General features: G+C 43.9%; 1 protein-coding gene across 10 annotated transcripts; it reads right to left on the reverse strand.

Annotated features, from left to right (window-relative positions):
• Window positions 1-2,796: 2,796 nt before the first annotated feature.
• Window positions 2,797-20,215, reverse strand: Zfp2 (ZFP2 zinc finger protein). Of its 10 annotated transcripts, none has more exons than XM_036196175.1 (8): window positions 20,147-20,215; window positions 16,409-16,554; window positions 15,126-15,252; window positions 14,788-14,877; window positions 13,417-13,562; window positions 11,578-11,649; window positions 8,163-8,329; window positions 2,797-5,027 (listed from the first exon to the last, which is right to left on the reverse strand). In XM_036196175.1, exon 8 carries the CDS (start codon window positions 4,948-4,950, stop codon window positions 3,565-3,567), a length of 1,386 nt encoding a protein of 461 aa, XP_036052068.1. In that variant the 5' UTR covers window positions 4,951-5,027; window positions 8,163-8,329; window positions 11,578-11,649; window positions 13,417-13,562; window positions 14,788-14,877; window positions 15,126-15,252; window positions 16,409-16,554; window positions 20,147-20,215; the 3' UTR covers window positions 2,797-3,564. The 10 variants fall into 10 exon arrangements, 9 of the variants coding, with proteins under 9 accessions (XP_036052068.1, XP_036052067.1, XP_036052066.1 ...); XM_036196174.1 differs by having other exon boundaries at window positions 8,163-8,823; XM_036196173.1 differs by having other exon boundaries at window positions 8,163-9,340.
• Window positions 20,216-20,311: the final 96 nt, after the last annotated feature.

Raw genomic sequence — 20,311 nt, forward strand, 5'->3', positions numbered from 1 at the left:
GTGGTTCTCCTAGATGTTTGTGGGTTCTGGATGGCCTTTGGCACTAACTGCATTGGGCACTTTCCTAAGCACTTGATTATCTAACACAACCCAAAGCACTTAGGTTTGCACCACTAACAAAGGAGGAAACAGGCACTAATGTATGAATGCCTTGAGCAAGGCCCCAGGAGGTGAAGTAGGTGGAAGAAGGAAGCCACTCTGCTGATGAAGGTACAAAGACAATCCAGGCCAGCTTGGAAGAGCCATGTCTAACAGAACTTATTAAAGTAGTGCAACTTCCATTATCTGACTTCTCATTTCCGCATGTATGTCTATGCACACGTGCCTGTAACCTCTAAATAGGGCTGGAATGTAGCGGAGTTGGTAGAGTGCTTGCATGAACACCTGTATTTGATACCCAGAGCTATGTAAACTGGGTGTGGTGGCAGTGCCCCTGTAATTCGCTCAGGAAGTAGAGGCAGGAGGGTCAGAAGTTAAAGGTCTTCCTTGGCAACACACTGAGTTCAAGGCCAGTCTGGATGAGACTGTCTCAGTGATTAAAACAACCCCAAACTGAACTGACACCTTTGACATAAAACCCACGAACCATCGTGCCCTAGCTAGGACTCCCTTACTAGCTACTGTTCCCAGCATTGACCTGGGCAACCCCCGTTTTCTCATCGACTTCTTTTCATTAGGATCCAGTTTAAGAATGAAAGGGGTTGAGAGAAACCAAAACTGTTTCCCTGTCTGCTCCCACTATGAATTATGGATATGCAAATGAATGTTTATATAGGACCAATCTGATTTCTTCAGGAGTGGCTACTTCTTCCTAGTTCTTAGCGGTTTGCAGAGCCTAATAGCAAGATCTTTGTTGTAGGGTGCAATATCTTCCGTTAGCTTTATTTCCGGTCACTTTGACTGCTACACACTCAAATCACCAACTCCTCAGAATTTCCTAGATGTGCTGGGTTCTTTGAGCCATCTTTTCCATTATTTCTGCTGCTTTGCATCTGCTGGCTCACTCCCTTGGGCATCCTGAGCTAGGAGCTACTTGGCAGCAGGGACCAGGAGTTCTCCACCCTGTAACTCTTGAAGCTGACCTATGTACCATGAGTAGGAAGTGTCACACTCATGTTGTTACTCCAGCCTGAAGCCTGGGGGACGTATTCAAGCAAGCCTGTGGTTTGTGGGAAGAGACTGAGCCATGCAAATTGGTATAAATATGCAAGTGACCTACCTTAACTATGTCCTAAAGATACAACTGTCAGGGTCCCTTCCTTTCTTCAAGAGCAAGATGAAGGTTCCTATAACAGCCAGATGTTGGAGATTATAGGGGGACTGAGACCATCACTATCCCACAAAACTGATGCACTTTATGTGTCTATAATTGTGAAATCCAATTTGTCCAAGTAGGAAATTCAAATCATTCTAGACTCCTCTTTCTTGTTCAAATACCCATATTTAAACAATTACCAATCTTTCTGGTTTTGTCTCATTATGATTTTTGATTATTCTCTCATCACACTGCCACATTCTTAACCTCTGGAGAATAAAAAAAAATGTTAACATTAATTTTGGTTTTCTGATTATATCTTGTAGTGGCAAAGGTCCTTGTGCATATAGATAAGCACTGAAGCCAGGAAAAGTTAAATATGCAGTTTATCTCTCCAAAGGGAGGAGATATTTGGCTGTTCTCCTGGGATGCTAGGGGGAAATGTAGTTTACAACCTAGTAATCCTTTGCAACTTGTTGAGCCTGGCTCCACCCATATTCCCCAGAACATGATGTTTGTTTATCCCAGACTTGCCCTGCCCCCCAAACCTTGAGCATTGTTTCTAGGCCATAAAACTCATCCTTATGAGTAATGTCATTTGTACTTCACAGTCCTTACTCCCACAGGCACTGTTTATCTCAGCCATTCTCCATACTCTTATCTTGAGCATTGTCAGCAGGACCCAACTTTATGGAAGAAGCCATATGTACTTTGTTAAGAGCTTCTGTGTAAGCATGTCTTGTCTTGAGCTTTGTACTCACAAGACTGAGTTAGTTGTTATCAGAAAATCCTTTTTTCAAACACTGTGCTGTGCTTAAATATGGCTAAAATAAATGAACTGGGGTCAGACTCTGGAAGTTTTGGCACAGTATTAGTTTCAAAGTTGGGATGAATGGAGTTTCATTCTTGTCTCTTCTTGGACTGTTTCTCTGCCACCAAAAAGCCTACAAGGATACCCTAAAATATCTAGCTCATATTTAGGACTCAATCTATGCACTTAATAAATCAACTACTATCATGATCTATAAACTATTCCTGTGGTGGTTCTGAGTTGCAAATGTTTTATTAATTTGCTGAATTCCTATGTCTATTAGCATCATAGTTAGGGTTTCTATTGTGGTGATGAAACATTATGACCAAAGCAACTTGGAGAGGAAAGAGTTTATTTGGCATATACTTCCATATCTCTGTTCATTTCTGAAGAAAGCTGGGACAGGAACTCAAACAGGGCAGGAACCTGGAGGCAGGAGGTGATGCAGAGGCCACGAAGGAGTGCTACTTGCTGACTTGCTCAGCCTGCTTTCTTATAGAACTAAGGACCATCAGCCTAGAGATGGTACCACCCACAATGGTTGGTGCTACCCCACCAATCATATAGGAAAATGCCCTATACAGCCCGATTTCATGGAGGCATTGAGATTCCTTCCTCTTAGATGACTGTAGCTTGTGTTAAGTTGACATAAAACTATCCAGCACAATTAGTATTCAATCCACATATCTTTAAATTTCCATGACAGTCAAGTAAGACACAAAGATATGCATTTGATTCCCAAGTATTTAAAGATTATATTTGTCTCATTGTCATCTAAATATAATCAGCTTATTTAACAACAGTTTAATGACTATCAGTTGAGAATTCAAAACAACATGCTATGGCATTAAAATATGCACAGTTTATCTTCCACCCAGTAGCAACTATCCTACATTTTAGAAGATAAAGGACCAGGGGAAGGGGAGAACTTGAAGGACAATAGGAGTTAGAGGTAGAGGATTTTAACCTAAAACATTCAAGAAAATCACAGTATGAAATAAAAGCATCTCCACAGCACATATAACCACAAAAGACTAAAAAATTCCCTGCATCTTTTGGACATTTTATCTAACCCCAAATCTTTCATTTAGCACATAAGGACACTGTGCTCTTATGAGAGTGGGTGACTTGTTTAAATACATGGGGATTAGTACCACATACCAGATTTTTTTTGGCTGTCTAGTTAAGTACTATCACATTTTCCATCCAGTGTGAAAACTCTGTGATGCCCAAATCAGAATTCCAAGTATGACACAATAGAGCTTATCTTCATCATTTACGTATTAGCTACTCAAATTTGATATAAAATTTTACCATCTGAATGAAAGTGTTCACTTTCATATGGTTAATCTGCTATGGTTTTATTATCTGGTATGTTATATTGTACTTCAACTAAAAGGTTCCCACATGAGTTATGGTTCTGAAGTATCTACATTAATATGACAAAGGGTTATTATTAATGAATTGATCAAGATGAAGGTGCTAGTGCAAACTTCTCTCATGTATGAGTCCTCTGATGTCTTGTAAGGTTTGTACTCCTACTGAAGGCTTTTCCACATTCATTACACTGATAGGGTTTCTCTCCTGTATGTATCCTCTGGTGCACTATAAGGGATGAATTCTTAATGAAAGCTTTCCCACATTGATCACATTCATAGGGTTTTTCACCAGTATGAATTCTTTGATGTTCAATAAGGTAGGCGCTTTGGCTAAAGGCCTTTCCACATTCAGTGCATTCATAAGGTTTCTCTCCAGTGTGTATAACCTGATGTACAGTTAAGGATGATCTCCCAGTGAAATGCTTTCCACATACCATACACTCATAAGGTTTCTCACCAGTGTGAATTCTCCGATGCTGAGTAAGAGAAGAATTCTTACTAAAAGCCTTTCCACACTGGTTACATTCAAAAGGTTTCACTCCAGAGTGAAGTCTCTGATGTTCTATAAGGTATGTGCTTTGACTAAATGATTTACCACATTTGTTACATTTGTAGGGTTTTTCTCCAGTGTGATTTCTCTGATGCAAAGTGAGAGTTGAGCTTTTACTGAAGGCTTTTCCACATTCACTGCATTCATAGGGTTTTTCTCCAGTATGACTTCTCTGGTGGACAATAAGATGCATGCTTTGACTGAAGGCTTTTCCACATTCATTACATTCATAGGGTTTTTCTCCGGTATGAGTTCTCTGGTGCACTGTAAGATTCATGCTCTGTGTAAAAGCTTTCCCACAATCCTTACATTTGTAGGGTTTCTCTCCAGTATGAATCCTTTCATGCTGAATAAGGGATGAATTCTTACGAAAAGCTTTTCCACACTCTTTGCACTGATAAGGTTTCTCTCCAGTATGAGTTCTTTGATGAACAGTAAGGTTCATACTCTGACTGAAGGCTTTCCCACACTCATTACATTTGTAGGGTTTTTCTCCTGTATGAGTCCTTTGATGTACGGTGAGGGAGGAGCGTTCAATGAAGTGCTTGTCACATACATTGCATTTGTAAGGCTTCTCCCCAGTGTGAATCCTCTGGTGCTTAAGCAGGGATGAACTCTGGCTGAAGGTTTTCCTGCACTCATCACATTCATATATTTTCTTTCCTACAAACGTTCTTGAAGCTTTCATTAACTTGGAATTTTGTTTGGAATCTTTTCCACATGAATTCCAATTATGGGGTCTTTTTGGCAAAGGAATGCTTTGTGGTGTATTAAGCATTGAAACCTCAACAGAACATTTTTCAGTTTTATTACCTCCACATACCCTCTTCTCATTAAAGGTTTCCTTTTGGGTCACTGCCACTTGGTCCAGATATCTTTCCTGTTGCCCCTCTAACCAGCAAGGGGGGTCCCAGACAGCCCCTAAAGCTGAATGCCAGAGATCTTCCCTTTCCATTATGACCCCATAGGGCAAATTTTCAATAGTGTTGGACTTTGGAGTTAACTCTTTGGTTTCAAGTCTTGTCTCCCAGCCTGAAAAAAAGTAAATAATTCAAATGCATATTGATTTCTGCGCAGAGTGACTAGAAACTACATAAAGGGAAATCAGAGAATAAGCGTAGAATGACTGTTAAGTGCAGTTAAGAGATTTTGAAACTATTTCTACAATTTTTTAGAGAAATCAGAAGGTGCAGAGCAGTGTACCAGTCCACAGAAACAGAAGAACTAAGACAATGGCAGATCCACTAGATAAGTTGAGAGGAAGGCTTAGCTCATTCAGGAGGGCTGGATCAACAGTGAATGGAGACCTAAAGGGAAAAAACTCAGAAGGGACTGCCTAGGGAAAGCAGATCACAATGATATGCTATATTATGATGAATAGTGTTAGTTTTCAATTTGACAGAATCCAGAGTCACCTGGGAAGGGAATCTCAATGAAGGTTTATCCAGATTGAGTTGAACTGTGGAGGATTATTTGGCTTACATGAAGTGATGTGAGAAGGCTAGTCTGGACCTTCTCTTGGGTAGGGGATCCTGTATAAGATAGGAATAGATAGCAAACTGACCACCACCATGCACACATTCATTGTTCTTGTCTTTGGACTATAGATGTAAAGTGACCAGCTCCCTCAGGCACCTGCCACTGTGACTTCTCTACCATGAATGGACTTTAATGTGGACTATGAGTTAAATAAACACTTGTCCCTTAAGTTACTTTTATCAGAGTGTTTTATCACAGCAACAGAAGAGAAATGAAGACAGAAATTGGTGCCCAGAAGTGGTGCCTTTAGTGTGTACATGTGACTGTATCGTTCTTATGTCTTTGGAGCCATTTGTGGCTAGAAGGCGGAGGAGTTTTGTACACTGGCTGAGAGTCACTGAATGCTGGAATCAGAGCTTATCTCATTCTGGTGGGAGCTAACAAGACAGGTGAACTTGGCTCTATCATGGACTGGGCTAGGGACCATTTGTGCTATATTTTGTTAAAGTATCTGGATTCATTCTGCACATGTCCTGAGAAGGTGGATACAGCTGTATTTGAAGACAATGGACTGACTGGTTTGGCAGGAGAAACTGAGGACAGGAGGGCGTTTAGGGTGTGTCTGAGAATGCAGCTGTACTTGTTAAAGAGATCAGCGCCACTGTTGAGATACCTCCTGCACTGCACTGGGATTATATGAGAAGCAAAAAGCACCCAAAAGAGGCTCCTTCATGTGAAGACTCAAATTCATTTAAAAGAACAAAATCTAGTTTGAAGTGGCTCCGGTTCCTCAATAACAACTTCCTAGCACATGCTTCTCCAGGACTAGCACACAGAAGGCAGGACAGCTCTGGTCCAAGGGGGTCATGCCTCTTCTTGAGCTGCAGCAGAGCTTAGCAGCATAATCCATATACTAGATTTGAAGGCATGAAAGATGCAAGATGGGGGGTGAGGGGCTATGGATTTTAGCTGAGGCCAGGAAGCATATGGCAAGGTCAGTCTCTGCATAGAGGCCTCAATAGACTATTGTGTGATACTGTGAAAATGAAGTCTCAGTCACAATAGAGACTATAAGCTATTGGAGATGCCAGGACTGTGGATATCTGCCAGTGCAAGCTGAAGGAATGAAGTAGAGCTGGCCTAGGAGAGTGTGGCAAAGCTGAAGGGTAGATACCTAAGCCACATAGAGCCCAGAATATTAAGACCTCAGATACGGAGCTGCAGGATTTTGGGTTTGCTTTGGTGTGATTATTTTATGCCCTATTTACTCTGTGCCATTATGTTGGAAGTATGTAACTTTTAAAAAAGTTGGTGCTCACAATGAAGAGACTGAACTTTTAAGGTAATGGAATTGTTAAATACAATGGGAACTTTTAAAGTTGGACTGAACACATTTTATAACATGGTAATGAGCCTATGGATACAAGGGGTAGAAGGTTATGGCTTTAAATTGATTTGTTTTGGTATCAAATTGGCAAGGGGTGGAATTGTAAGGGTTGATGTTGTTAACTTGACAGACTCTAGATTCCTCTGGGAAGAAAGCCTCAATGAAGGATTGTTATATTGTGTTGGCCCAAGGACATGCCCATGGAGGATTATTTTGATCACATTAATTTTTGTGGGAAGACCCACACTGACTGGATGGGATCATTCCCTGGACAGGAATCCTTTAAGAAGACGATAGGAGGCTGAGTACTAGCATGCATGCATTCATTCCTCTCTGCTTCTTCACCACGCATTTTTTTGTGATTAGCTGTCTCAATCTCCTACCAAAATGTCTTCTCTGCCATGATGGACTGTAACCTGGAACTGTAAGCTGAAATAACTTCTTTCTCCCCTACGATAATGTTAGAGCAGCCAGGAAAGAAACCAAGATACCTATCCATTCCTACCTGGCATTCCTACAAGTAGTTCCTTTCCTTTCATAAAATTACTTAGAACTCTACACCAAATTAATTTAAGGAAATATCACAGTGTAAAAAGACTGTTGCCCCTTGAGTCACACATGTGAGTTCAAACTGTGGATTTTAACACCACTTTAGTGATGTACTTGTTTCTTTGGATTTGAGCTTTCACAGATATAAAAGAGGATAAAATAATCTGACAAGGTGTAAGATCATAACTATATGTAAACTATCCCTGGGGAACACCATCATCTACAACATACAGAACAGAACACATTTGAAGCTCACCGCTTCTAAAGGAGGAAGATACTGTCTTAAAGGCTTTTTCCTTAACCTTTAAGCAGTGTTCTACTCACAGATGAAACAGGCCCAAATCACCTTACTCTTTCCTAAGGTGTCTTTCTATGAAGTTGAGAACTTGTAGAGTAGAGCAAGACGAAAAGAATCTGTTGAGCTGCCAGAGGGCACTGCACAGAAGGAAGGATTAGGAGCCTCTCAGGTTCTTAAGACTACTACTTATCCCCAACAAAATAGCCTGGAGGCAGTGAGGAGAGAGGACAGGAAACTGCAATCTGAGAATCAGCTTTAGGACTGCTGATCAAAGTCAACAGAGCAGAGATCAACAAGGGATACAGTAAACCAAAGGCTCTGAAGCAAGAAATATAAGTAACAGAGAGCTTCTCCCTTCCAAGATGACCTGCTTTAACAAAAAGAGAAATTATAAGTCAAGCTGGAATTACCACCAAAATACATGCCCCTAAGTAACTCTGGAGAGAATGTCTACCTAGTGGTATCAGCAAGCAACATATGAGCCAGCAGCTGTCTCTTGCCCCAGATCACTCTGGCCACATCCAGTTATCTAATTCACATTCTTTGAGAATACTGGAATTGCTGCTCAGAATCCAACGAAAAGTGCAGGGGAGAATCCATTAGCACAAATGGATGGCCACACTGTAAAGAAGAGCCAGGAAAGGGAATGGTGATAGTTAATCTTGATTGTCAACTTCACAACATAAGGCCACTCTTCATGGAAAGGACAACACTTTGTCCTTACTTGTAGTGCGAATCTAGTAGAGTCACTGTATCTAGGGTAAACATTAGAATGTAACAGTTGTTTCTCACTGTATCTAGGGTAAACATTAGAATGTAACAGTTGCTTCTCACTGTATCTAGGGTAAACATTAGAATGTAACAGTTGCTTCTCACTGTATCTAGGATAACAGTTAAATGTATCAGTGTTTGTTGAAGGTACCTAGATCTTGAAGAAACCATAGTAGAGAACAGTGACTATTTTCTATGACTTATAGAGTTCTTTTTCTGAGGAAGTTTTCCATCCGTTGCTGACTTTGGTCACAAGACTCTCCAGGCACACTTGGAGCATCTTGAATTATTGGTACTGCAAACATTACACAATCAGAACTATGGTTGCAGGCTGTGATGATTTCCTTCAGAGAACATAGAGAATAGATCAAAGGGGCTTTGGTGTGAGGAACTTGTTGTACCCCAAACACAACCTTTGAGTACATTCAATAATATGCTTCTGAACAGAGGTTCGAGGTTCAGCTTTGTTTTGAGGAACTTGTATCTCAAACACAACCTTTGTGTACACTCAATAAATATGCTTCTGAATGGAGGTTCAAGGTTCAGTTAATAGAAACTGTTCCTCTCTACTGCCAGAGAGCCTAAAATTACATTCCTTTGAATGTCCCACACAACACAGAATACCTAATACTGGAACAGAGAGCTTATTGTGATTATGGGTTTGCCTTTCCTGTGTGGAACGCTTCTGCCAAAGCTATCATCTGTAGACTGACAGAATGCTTTCTTCACTGTCATGTTATTCCATATAGCATTGCTTCTCACCAAGGAACTCACTTCACAGGCAGAGAAGTGCAACAGTGAGCCTATGCTCATGGAATCCACTGGTATTACCATGTCCTCCATCATCCGGAAGCAGCTGGCCTGATAGAAAGATGGAACAGCCTTTTGAAGATGCACTTATACTGCCAATTAGGTGGCAGCAGCCTGGATGGCTGGGACAGAGTTCTCCAGAAGATGGTATATGCTTTGAATCAGCATCCAATATACGGTATAGTTTCACCCACAGCCAGGATCCACAGGTCCAGGAATCAAGGGGCTGGAAATGGGAATAATTCCACTCTCTATCACCCCTAGTGACCTACTTGGAAAATGTTTGCCTCCTGTTCCCATTACCTTAAGTTCTGCTAGCCTAGAAGTTTTGGCTCCAGATTGAGCAGCACTTCTGCCAGGAGATACAACAAACATTCCATTGAGCTGGAAGCTCAGATTTCCCCCTGGCCACTTTGGGTTTCTGATCCACTTAAACCAACAGGCTAAGAAAGAGTAACAGTATTAGGAGGGTGACTAATCTAGATTACCAGGGAGAAATTGTATTGTTTCTCCACAATGGAAGTAAGTAAGATTATCTTTGGAGTGTAGGAGACCCTTTATGGTTCACTTGGTGCTCCCATGGTCTGTGGGTAAAGTCAATGGGAAACTACAACAGCATAATCCAGGCAGGGTGACACAGGACCCAGGTGCTCGGGAATGCAAGTGTGGGTCACTCCTCCAGGAAAAGACCAAGACCTGCTGAGGTGCTTGCTGGGGACAGAAGAAATACAGAACGGGTATAAAGGAAGGTAGTTATAAATACCAGCTAAGGTCATGTGACAGGAAAATACACTGCAATTGGCATGAGTGTTTCTGTGCTATTACATTAAGAATGAGTGTGTGTCTGGATGTAAAAATATAAAAACAAAGGAATGAGTCTGAGCACATACATATTAAGTGATATTTGTGTTCCTATTTCTCTATCAACTGAGATAATATTAGTGATTACTGTATTTAAGTTATGAGGCACTAAAAGACTAACCATTCCTCAGGGGACATTGCCATCTATCATATATTTACAGTTGTACGTGGGATAGTTATATCATGTTAGGTGGAATTATGACCTGGTTATTGTTTTCATTTGGAAACTGGTTATGACATAAGGAGATGTGATTGTATGTCAAGCTATAGGACGGACTTGTGATGGCTAATCTTGGTTGTCAAGTTGACTACATCTGTAATAACTAAAACACAGTTGGGCATGTCTGCAGGGGACTGACTTGATTGGACGCTTTGAGGTGGGAAGACTCACCCTAAATCTGGGCCATACTTGGTGGCAGCCCACATAAGAGGCCATGGAAGAAGGAGGGTTTGCTCTTACCTGCTCGCCCTCACCCTCACTCACAGCTCACCCACCCTCCTGCTCGCCCTCACCCTCACTCACAGCTCACCCACCCTCCTGCTCGCCCTCACCCTCACTCACAGCTCACCCACCCTCCTGCTCGCCCTCACCCTCACTCACAGCTCATCCACCCTCCTGCTGAAGTATTCTTCGCTGGCATTAGAACCTATTTCTTTGGGATTCCAATATAGACTGAAGAGCAGCTGGAGACATCCAGACTCATGGATTTAATAACTACTGAATTCTTGGCCTTTCCTTCAAGAGACAGTCATTGTTGGACTAGCTGGACCACAGCCCATAGACCACTCTAATAAATCTCCTTCTGTTCCTCTAGAGAACTGTGACGAATACAGAAATCGTCACAAAGCAGACTAGTAGTCAGTCCTGGGTAGAGGTAAGAAAGTAAGTGGGATGCTGGTTCTTGCATAGGTTCTGGTCCCTGGGTGTCTGCTCTCTTTATTCCTCACTAATTTTCATCATCACTAACTACACAGAAAATCAGGATAGCATAGTGGTTAGGTGATAACTCTGGAGCCAGATTATTTATCTGGCTCAAATTTGATTTCGAGCACTATTAGCTTTATGCAGGTTTCTTAACCTTTCTGTGTTCCAATCTACTCATCTGTTAGATGATATGTGTATTATTTATATAAGAAAAAAATAGTTACGCATTAATTTATTAAAGGTTTAACAGAATATGCATTGTGTCAAATAGTATATATGCTTTATAAATCCTTCTGTTTATATATATTATATTCCAAAAATCAGCTGAGAAAAGTAAAGCATTTTCTATTCTGCAAAATGCTAACAGTTTTAAACTCAAATTATTTTTACACTATATAAAACTTAATAAGGTTCAATATATTCTTTATTAAATTTAGATGCCTAACTTAAATGCAAATTCTCAGGACTTAATTCTTAAGAAAAAGAAAAACAAAAAGATTACCTATAAATTTTTAACAACTGGTCTAGAAGATCCTCCCAGGAACACAGGATGCCAAAAGACAACACGCCAGGCCTGCAAAGGTGAGGAAAGACCTGTGTGACTTACATGTCCAGAAAACCAAAGCACACCTCTGTACAGTCAGACATTTACTTGCTAACACAACACCACTTAACTGCTAACCTAACAGTGATACACAGGGAAATCTGGAAAGAGCATGCTCCACGCTGCACATCACTGCATTCCCTGGGCTCTACCCTGTTGGCCACAGTTTCTCCTCTAGAGGGGAACACAGATCCACTGCAGAGAAGAACATGGCAGAGATGCTCGTCTCTCCTTTCCTCCCTTCCATGCAGCCTTGATGAAATGCCAGGCTGTGCTTCCTTCTGCACTCTGCCACACACAGCACAGCCCAGCACACCCACTTGGCACTGAGCAGGCTCTTCCCTGGGATAGGGGCTTCCCAGTCAGTCAGTTTATAAAGTAAGAATGGAGAAAACTGCAGGTGTTTTATCCTTTCTTATCAACACTGCTGTATTCTTTCTGCTTTTCCTTTTTCCCTGAGCCAGCTCCCTCCTCATCCCTGGGCATGCATCTATAACCTGTGTGGGAGCATCTTTGGCCTTTGATTCTATCCCGACAATTCTCCAATTTCCACTGGTAAGAATTCCACAGATATGGTTACAATTCTCACACCTACATTTGTACCTGACTTTAAAAGTTCTACTTAATGTATTATCAATGTATTACTGAGCATTATGTAATACACAACAAATATTATCAAGCACTTGCTGGGTAGGCATAAAATGAAATGTAAGCTCAGTAATGACAGTTCAGTGAGCCTACAAGCCAGCAGGCAGACAGATGCCCAGGAAGAAAAGTAAAGAGAGTGTGCACTCCAATCATAAACAGATGAAGACGCTTTTGGATCCTTCCTGATGGAAAAGTCTGAGAGAAGATAAAGTAGTGGGGTAGGAAATCATTATCAAAAGCATGGGGCTGGGGATACAGCTTAGTGATAAAGCCCTTGCTTAGCATGTGAGAGGCAGGGGTTGATCTCTAGTACCACAGACAAACATTTCCATCCCATGTCTCAAGAAACCTTACTGCATGACAGTGGAGTGAGCAAAGAAGGACCTTGAACCAATGCACTCACTCTAGTGAGTGTGGAAATGCATAACTACATGTGTATACCAGCACACTCTGCAACTACCCCAGAGTGGAAATATTGACAAAGCAAGAGGAGCTACTGGGTTGCAAACGAAAAGGAGCAGGAGCTGTGGAGGCAGCTCAGTGGGGGGTGGGGGGGGGTGGGTGCCTGCTCTGCAAGCATGAGCACTCAGCGGGGTGGGTGCCTGCTCTGCAAGCATGAGCACTCAGCGGGGTGGGTGCCTGCTCTGCAAGCATGAGCACTCAGCGGGGTGGGTGCCTGCTCTGCAAGCATGAGCACTCAGTGGGGTGGGTGCCTGCTCTGCAAGCATGAGCACTGTTCCAACCCAGCACCCACAGAAAGCTGAGAGTGGGCACTGGTGCTCAACCTCCACCCCAGAGTTGTGGGAGCCCCGCACAGGACTCCTGTGGCTTGCTGACTGCTAGCCTACCTCTAGGTTCAGAGAGACCCTGTCTAGAAGGAATAAGGCAGAGCAGAATACCCGATGTCCTCTGGTCTCAAGTGAGCACACCAGCACACATATGTATACAACACACACCCCCACATACCCCCACCACACCACACCCCCACATGTATACACTACACACAAGTGAAAAGTGAATATACTACACATACACACACACACACACACACACACACAGAGGGTAACTTGTGTGCTTGACTCAGGGTACCTGGTTTCCTATTTCCTTGACAAACTGCACAGACAACAGATAACAGGAAGTCTTCAGGGGGTCCCCAGGGAGAGCCTAGGACATCCACAGGACTCAGACAACAGCCAGTCTCTCCTCAGCCTTCTTGGTGCTTTAATTTTGAAAGTCTAAATCCACAGAAATGAGAGAACAGTGAACACACCTGACCCTCACCCAGATTCTCTGGCTGCAGACACTCGTCCACATTTACTGTTTCTCTGTGTTATATCTACATACTGGCTTTGCTAGACCACTTCTTAGCTCACTGGTGTACCATGCACTCCTGAGCACCCCAGCATCTACTCCTGAGGACATTTTCCAATGGATCACACCATACTGACACTGACAAGACATCCCCATTCATGTAATAATACATCCTTTTGTTTTGAGACAGGGATGATGTCAGGTGTCTCTATTACTCTCCACCTTATTTTCTGAGACAGGGTCTCTCACTGAACCTGGAACTCACCAATTTGGCTAGAGTGCTGGTCAGCGAGCCCCAGGGCTCTTCCAGTCTCTGCCACTTTAGTGCTGGATTACAGGTGTGTAATCTATAGGCCTGGCTTCTACGTGGGCACTGAGGGTTGAACTCCGTTTCTCATGCTTACACAGCAAGCATGTCACCAACTGAGCCATCCCTAGGTCCCTGGCTCGCTCTTTAGCTTTAAAAAACTACATTTTAAAACAACAGGAGTGGACATATGGGAAAGCAAGATGTAAGAGGTGTTTTCTGCAGAGAACAGTCAGAGATACCATCTCCAAGGGAACGTTCAGCTGTGATGGGGACTGGCCAAGGCACTAAGCATTAAGAGATGCGTGGCAGGGAATGAATGGCTGGTGGACACAAAAGGCGCATTTTATAGCAATAAATGGAATATGATGTAAGATGGTAGAAATGCAAACAAAACTGCAGTCATTTCTCACTTTTCAAACCATGCAGACTGTTCAAAATGCCTATCAAGCAGGAAGAAAAGAAAGCTACCAAATGTTTACATAAACAAAAGGAAGGAAGCTAAGAATATAGGGTAGGCCTGGGAACAAAGGCAGTAAAAGGAGGTGTCTCAGTTGGTGACAGATTTAACTGAACACAGATGAAGAAAGAGGAAAAAAGCCATTGCTAATGTTTCCAAATGCTCAGTGGCTCCAGGCAATGCACAAATGCTCCAGGTATAGTAACTCAAGCCTCACGATGCATCCGTCCCCCCCTCCAAGACCAGGATATAAGGTTAACAGAGGAGGACAAGTCTCAACAGCACAGTGGCACTGTTCTCACAACGCACACAAGATCCCTTTCACACGTCTTCTTAGTAAGGCACTCATTTTACATTACGAGCCTTGCATCCTGACACTTACCTAGCGAGATGCAAGCTGGGAGTTCTCTTTTCCTCAGGCTCAGTCCTTGTTCCAGATCAGAGATCACATTTGATTTGGAAAGTTGATGTCCTGCTCGAGAGGAAACAGAGTTTGGGTCCTGAACTTAGTCAACATCCAATCCCAGCCCAGTTCTGATTTCCTCCATTTCCATGCTTTTCATTCTTTGCAGGCTTCTTACCTGTAAAGACGGGACACTAAGGGGTCCAACAATGCCCCGTGAGTCCTGGGGTTTCAAGTCAAACCCATGAATTTCATATGGCGGATGGCTGAAGGGGGAGGGCAAGAATCGGGTCTTGAGTTGCAAGGGGGGTTCTCACCCAGGCAGACCGGGTTCCTGGAGCTCTCCAGCATCAGTCTGCCACACAGCTTCCTCTGCACAGACTCTAGCCGCATCCACGCCTCCCAAGAGCAGTCCACAGATACGTCCTTGAATGTCACTGACTCCTGAAACCACAAAGTCCTCCTTAACAGGGGATTATGCCAATAAGGCCTTGAAAAGAGACCAAGCAGCACCGGGCAACACAGTACAGGCATGCCCTAAGCCTTCTCTCAGGTGGTTCCAGATCCTGTCAAGGTGGCAATCAACACTGGCCGTCTCAGGAAACGTGGACAGGAAAAGAAGGTACAGAGGAGCGGTTTGGCTCCTGAGCTGGTTTGACCCCAAAGGTTCAAGTGTTAGAAGCCTGGTCCCCCAGTGGCAATGTTTAAGAGGTTGGAGAGGGCTGGGGAGATGTAACAGTGGCTAAGAGTGAGCGATGCAAACCAGCAGACCTGAGTTCAGACCCCAAGGACTCACATAAAAGGCAGGATACCTGTAACCCTAACACTGGCAGGTACAGATGGTAGATCCTGGTAGTTTTCTGGGCAGCTAACACAGCTTCAATGATAAGCTTCTGCTTGAGCAAGAGACCTTGTCTAAACATAAAAATATCGTGAAGTGACAGAGGAAGACACCCGTGTCCTCATCTGGCCTTTGCAAATGTAATAAGCATGGACACGCGCGCGCACACACACACACACACACACACACACACACACACACAAACACAGTGGTGGGGCCTTTAAGGACTGGGGCCTGGTGGGAAGTTGCTGCTGGCCCTTCCTACATGTTCTCACCCTCTCACCTGCATCCCTGACACTGACACCACAACAATGTAGTCTTCACCATAGCTAAACAGAAGTCAATGCCATGAGACTTAACCATGCCACGTGTATGGCAGACGATCAGGTAATGGCTGTGACTTCTGTCTAGACCATGGGAGAGTGATGTGATGCATGACTGGTAAGACTCCAAACTGAAACTTGGACCTCCATTACAGTAAATCCTCTGGGGCGTCCTTCCCCAGACCCTGAGATGAGTGGACACTCCCTCCTCATCACAGCCGTACCTTTCCCTTTCCTACAAACACCAACCCATCTCTCCTGGGACTTTGGTGCCTTCTCTAGCCTTTGAGTACATCAAGACCTCCAGTGTCAGCTTAGAACAGAGATGAAGGACACTGAAAGGACCCCGATGCTCCAAAACGCCAATACATCTGTCCTTTGTAATGAAGGCCATTCACACGACGGGAGTAAAAGACGTCTGACAGAGATGTCTCACCTGAGCTCCCAAGGGCGGAGGCCCACCACCCATTGCCTTCCTCCTTCCTGGGGGGCCTTCCTAGAGAATGTGCAGTCTGTAGAGATAGGGCTGAGGGAGGGAAAGGAAGCCATGAGGAGACTCCTGTCACAACGAAAATAAAACACCTACAATAAATAAGAAGTGTGAGGCGTCAACATAAATACAATTAAATAGTTTATCTATAAACTTGGCTTTGTTAAGCTTACTTAGGTATATAAACAGAAATGAATGGGGAGGCATGCTGTATTCATGGGTAGGATGGCTCAGGATGCTAAGCTATTACTTCCTTGACCCAAATCTATACATTTAACACATTCCTAAACAGTTTATATACCTCAATCACAATATTAAAGTTAATTAAGAAAAATGATTAATCATGTTGTATAACATCTTTTTTTTTCTCTTAGATGTATTTATTTTCTGTGTATGAGTGTTCTGTGTGGCACATTCATGTCTGGTGTGGGAGGAGGCGGAAGAGGGTATCGGATCCCCTGCAACTGGAGTTCCAGATGGTTTTAAGCCACCATGTGGGTGCTGGGAACCAAACCTGATCCTCTGCAAGAACAGCAAGGGCTCTTAACTGCTGGGCCACCTCTCTAGCCTTAGAAAAACGTTTTAAAGGAGCCTAGTGAAGACCAACAGCAGATATTCTCACTTATATGCGGAAGCTGAGGAAGTGGATCTTAATGAAGCAGGAGTACCATAGTGGCTACCAGACACTGAGAAGCAGAGTCAGTCATCAGGCACAAGAATAAAGTTAAGCAAGAGAAGTATCTTTTAACCTTCTACAGCAGAAAGGTTAGCTATAATTAACTCATATTAGCTTATTTTTAAATTAGCAAGAAAGATTCAGTTCTTTGGTTGTGTGTGTGTGTGTGTGTGTGTGTGTGTGTGTGTGTAGGTGTCAGAGGGCTTTTGGTGTCCGGCTTTATTATTCTCTGCCCATTCCTTTGAGTCAGAGCCTCTGAACCTGGAGTCTGGCTGGTGGACAACAAGCTCCAGCAATCCTCCTGCCTCTGTGCCTCACCTCCCCAGAACTGAGGTTACACGTTCCTCTGAATTCAGGTCCTCATGTTTGCACTGAAGGCACTTCCACCCCCCAGCCATCTCTTCAGCCCCTTATCTTCCATTTTGGAGACATGGTCTCACACAACCCAGGCTGTCCATGAATTTGCTGTGTAATGGAAGACAGCTCCCAGGAGCTGGGATTACACTCTGCTGAAGAAAGCATCTTCAACACTCCTGACACAAAGAAATAACAAAGCTGTGAGCTTATAGATGATGCTGGTTACTCTCATTTGACCATACGCTGTATAATCAAATTATAACACTAGAACACACAAATGTGCACATTATTTCAATTTAAGGTTATAGTCTTGAAAGAGAACTTGCCCACTTGTTTTAATGGCATTAACTAGAACACAATTGTCTTAGTTAGGGTCACTATGGCTGTGAGGGAACACCATGACCAAAGCTTGGGGAGGAAAGGGTTTATTTGGCTTACACTTCCATTTCACTGTTCATTATTGAAGAAAGTTAAGACAGAAACTCAAACAGGGCAGGAACCTGGAGTCAGGAGGTGATGCTTATTGGCTTACTCATCATGGCTTGCTCAGTCAGCTTTTTTTAGAGACCCCCCAGGACAATCAGTCCAAGAATGGCACTACCCACATTGGGCTGGGCCCTCCAATATCAACTACTAATTAAGAAATGCTGTAAAGCCAGACCTTATGGAGGCATTTTCTTAACTGAGGCTCATTCTTTTCGAATAACTCCAACCTGTGTCAAGGTGACAGAAAAGCTCAATAGTATTACTGGAAAACCTCTGACATACTAAATATCTTGTCAACTCCTACTGTGCGAAGAGCAGCATGCCAAGTAATAGGAGTACAGCTGTCAATGCAACAGGCAAGGTCTCAGGTCTCCACCTTCATGGAGGTTACTGACCAATAGGGAACAGATCCTAGCAGTACAAGGAGTTCAGAAAACACACACACATACACACAGAGACACAGACACAGACACACACATATACACACAGAGACACACAAACACACACACACACACACACACACACACATACACACACATACACACAAATTCGGGGGCTGAGTTATTATAGCTCAGTTGGAGGCCCTGAGTTTGATCCCTACCACAGTAAAGGCGGGGGTGGGTGAGGTGGACTGAGGCTATGAGAAAGTTGATATCGCTGATCAATGATGAAATGATTAATTGTAACATGTAACAAGGGTTGCCATTTGGAAAAGAATAAAGTTGCAGAAATGGAATGAGAATTCTGTAAGGAACTATAAATGAACATCTCTGTGATGTGATGAAACAGAAGGTCTCTCTAATTACTGTAAACACAAAGGGGGTGGAGGAGGGGGGAGGCAGCCCTGGGGACGGCTCAGTGGATACAGCATTTACTGTGCAAGCATGAGAGACAAGGATGCAAGCAAGAACATGGGATGCCTGTGGGCTTGGAGGAAGATCAAGGATGAATCCCAGCATTGACTTCAGGTCTCCACATGTATTTGGACACATGTGCACCTGCACCCACACACACAAGTGAAAATGGAAAAAGAAAACACAGAGGGGAGGTTTATATGACTACAGGAATACATAACTTTTCTGTGTATTCATGAAACCTGTTTGTAGAACAGATGTAAAAGTTAAGAATAAAAGGAGATGGAGTTTAGCTGTGGGATATCTTTTGAGACAGGGCCTGGCTATGTAGCCGTGGCTGGCTCAGAACTCTCTATGTAGAGCTGGGTGGCCTCAAATTCATCTCTCTGCCTCTGCGGGATTAAAAGCATACACCACCACACCTGGCCTGCACCAAGGCTTAAGAAAATACTAATACTTCAAGTTGGTGTGTGTGTGGGGGGGGGGGGGGGCATAAGGCACTCTTACACTGTAACCATATGTATAAACTGCTACTTTCTGTAAAGAATAACGCAGGTGGTGTCCAGAGGTCTTATTGTAACATTGGCCTGGAAATTTCACTTGAAGATTTGTGGAAAGAGGCAATCCAAAGAAAGACATAAACAGATGGTCTGTACCATTTACACTATTAAAATCTTACAAAATGCATTTTGCCAACTCCATTTGTAAAGGTCAATGGAGGAAGGTCACTAACATTCCTATTTTTAGAAGTAAAATGTTTCTGTTTATACATATACCCCTATCTACACGGATTTCTGACAGATTTCGAATGATTTTGGTCGTGTATTTTCTAGCTGACCAATAGTGAACTTAAAGAGGAGAAATTCGGAGGGTAGGTTCTCTCTTAGCCAGGACCCACACTCTGGTGCTTCCTTTGCTCCCGCGGGCAGAGACTGGATCCCTAGCAGCGGTGTGCACAAAGGCCGGAGCCCCCGACTGCGGCCCCGCGTCCTCCTAGGCTTCCGAAAGCGGGTTCCCTACGCGTTCGCGGCGCCTACCGGGACAGGGCTGCCCGGCTAGGTCGAGCTCGCGAGCAACGCGGTGCGACTGACTCACTCGGGGGTACAGGAGCGCCCGAGCCGGGGTCTCGGTCAGGGTGCCTGCGGCCTGGCGCCCGCGTGAGCAGCGCACCTGCGACTCTGCGGTATTCGCGGAGGACCGCGCACCGCACTGCCCGGCCGGCCCCGCCCTCAGGTCGCAGCCCCGGGCTCCCAGTGGGAACGCCTCCGCCTTCCCTGCTCGCGGACCACCCGCCCGAGGCGCCGCACTCACCCCACTCACGGAAGAAACCACAAGCAGGCGGCACACGCAGCCGCGCCGGGCGCGCTGGACTACATTTCCCATAAGGCCATGGGGCCTCGACAAGGTGACCCTTTGCGCAGGCGCAGCAGCAGGGCAGCTGACTAGGGGGTGGATCCTCTGGTTTACATGCACATT

Source organism: Onychomys torridus, chromosome 8 (assembly GCF_903995425.1).
Source record: "Onychomys torridus chromosome 8, mOncTor1.1, whole genome shotgun sequence".
Taxonomy (NCBI): Eukaryota; Metazoa; Chordata; class Mammalia; order Rodentia; family Cricetidae; genus Onychomys; species Onychomys torridus.

What these genes read in the sequence shown, in the direction of transcription:
- Zfp2 (XM_036196170.1), bottom strand. Translation starts at nt 4,950, where the DNA reads ATGGAAAGGGAAGATCTCTGGCATTCAGCTTTAGGGGCTGTCTGGGAC.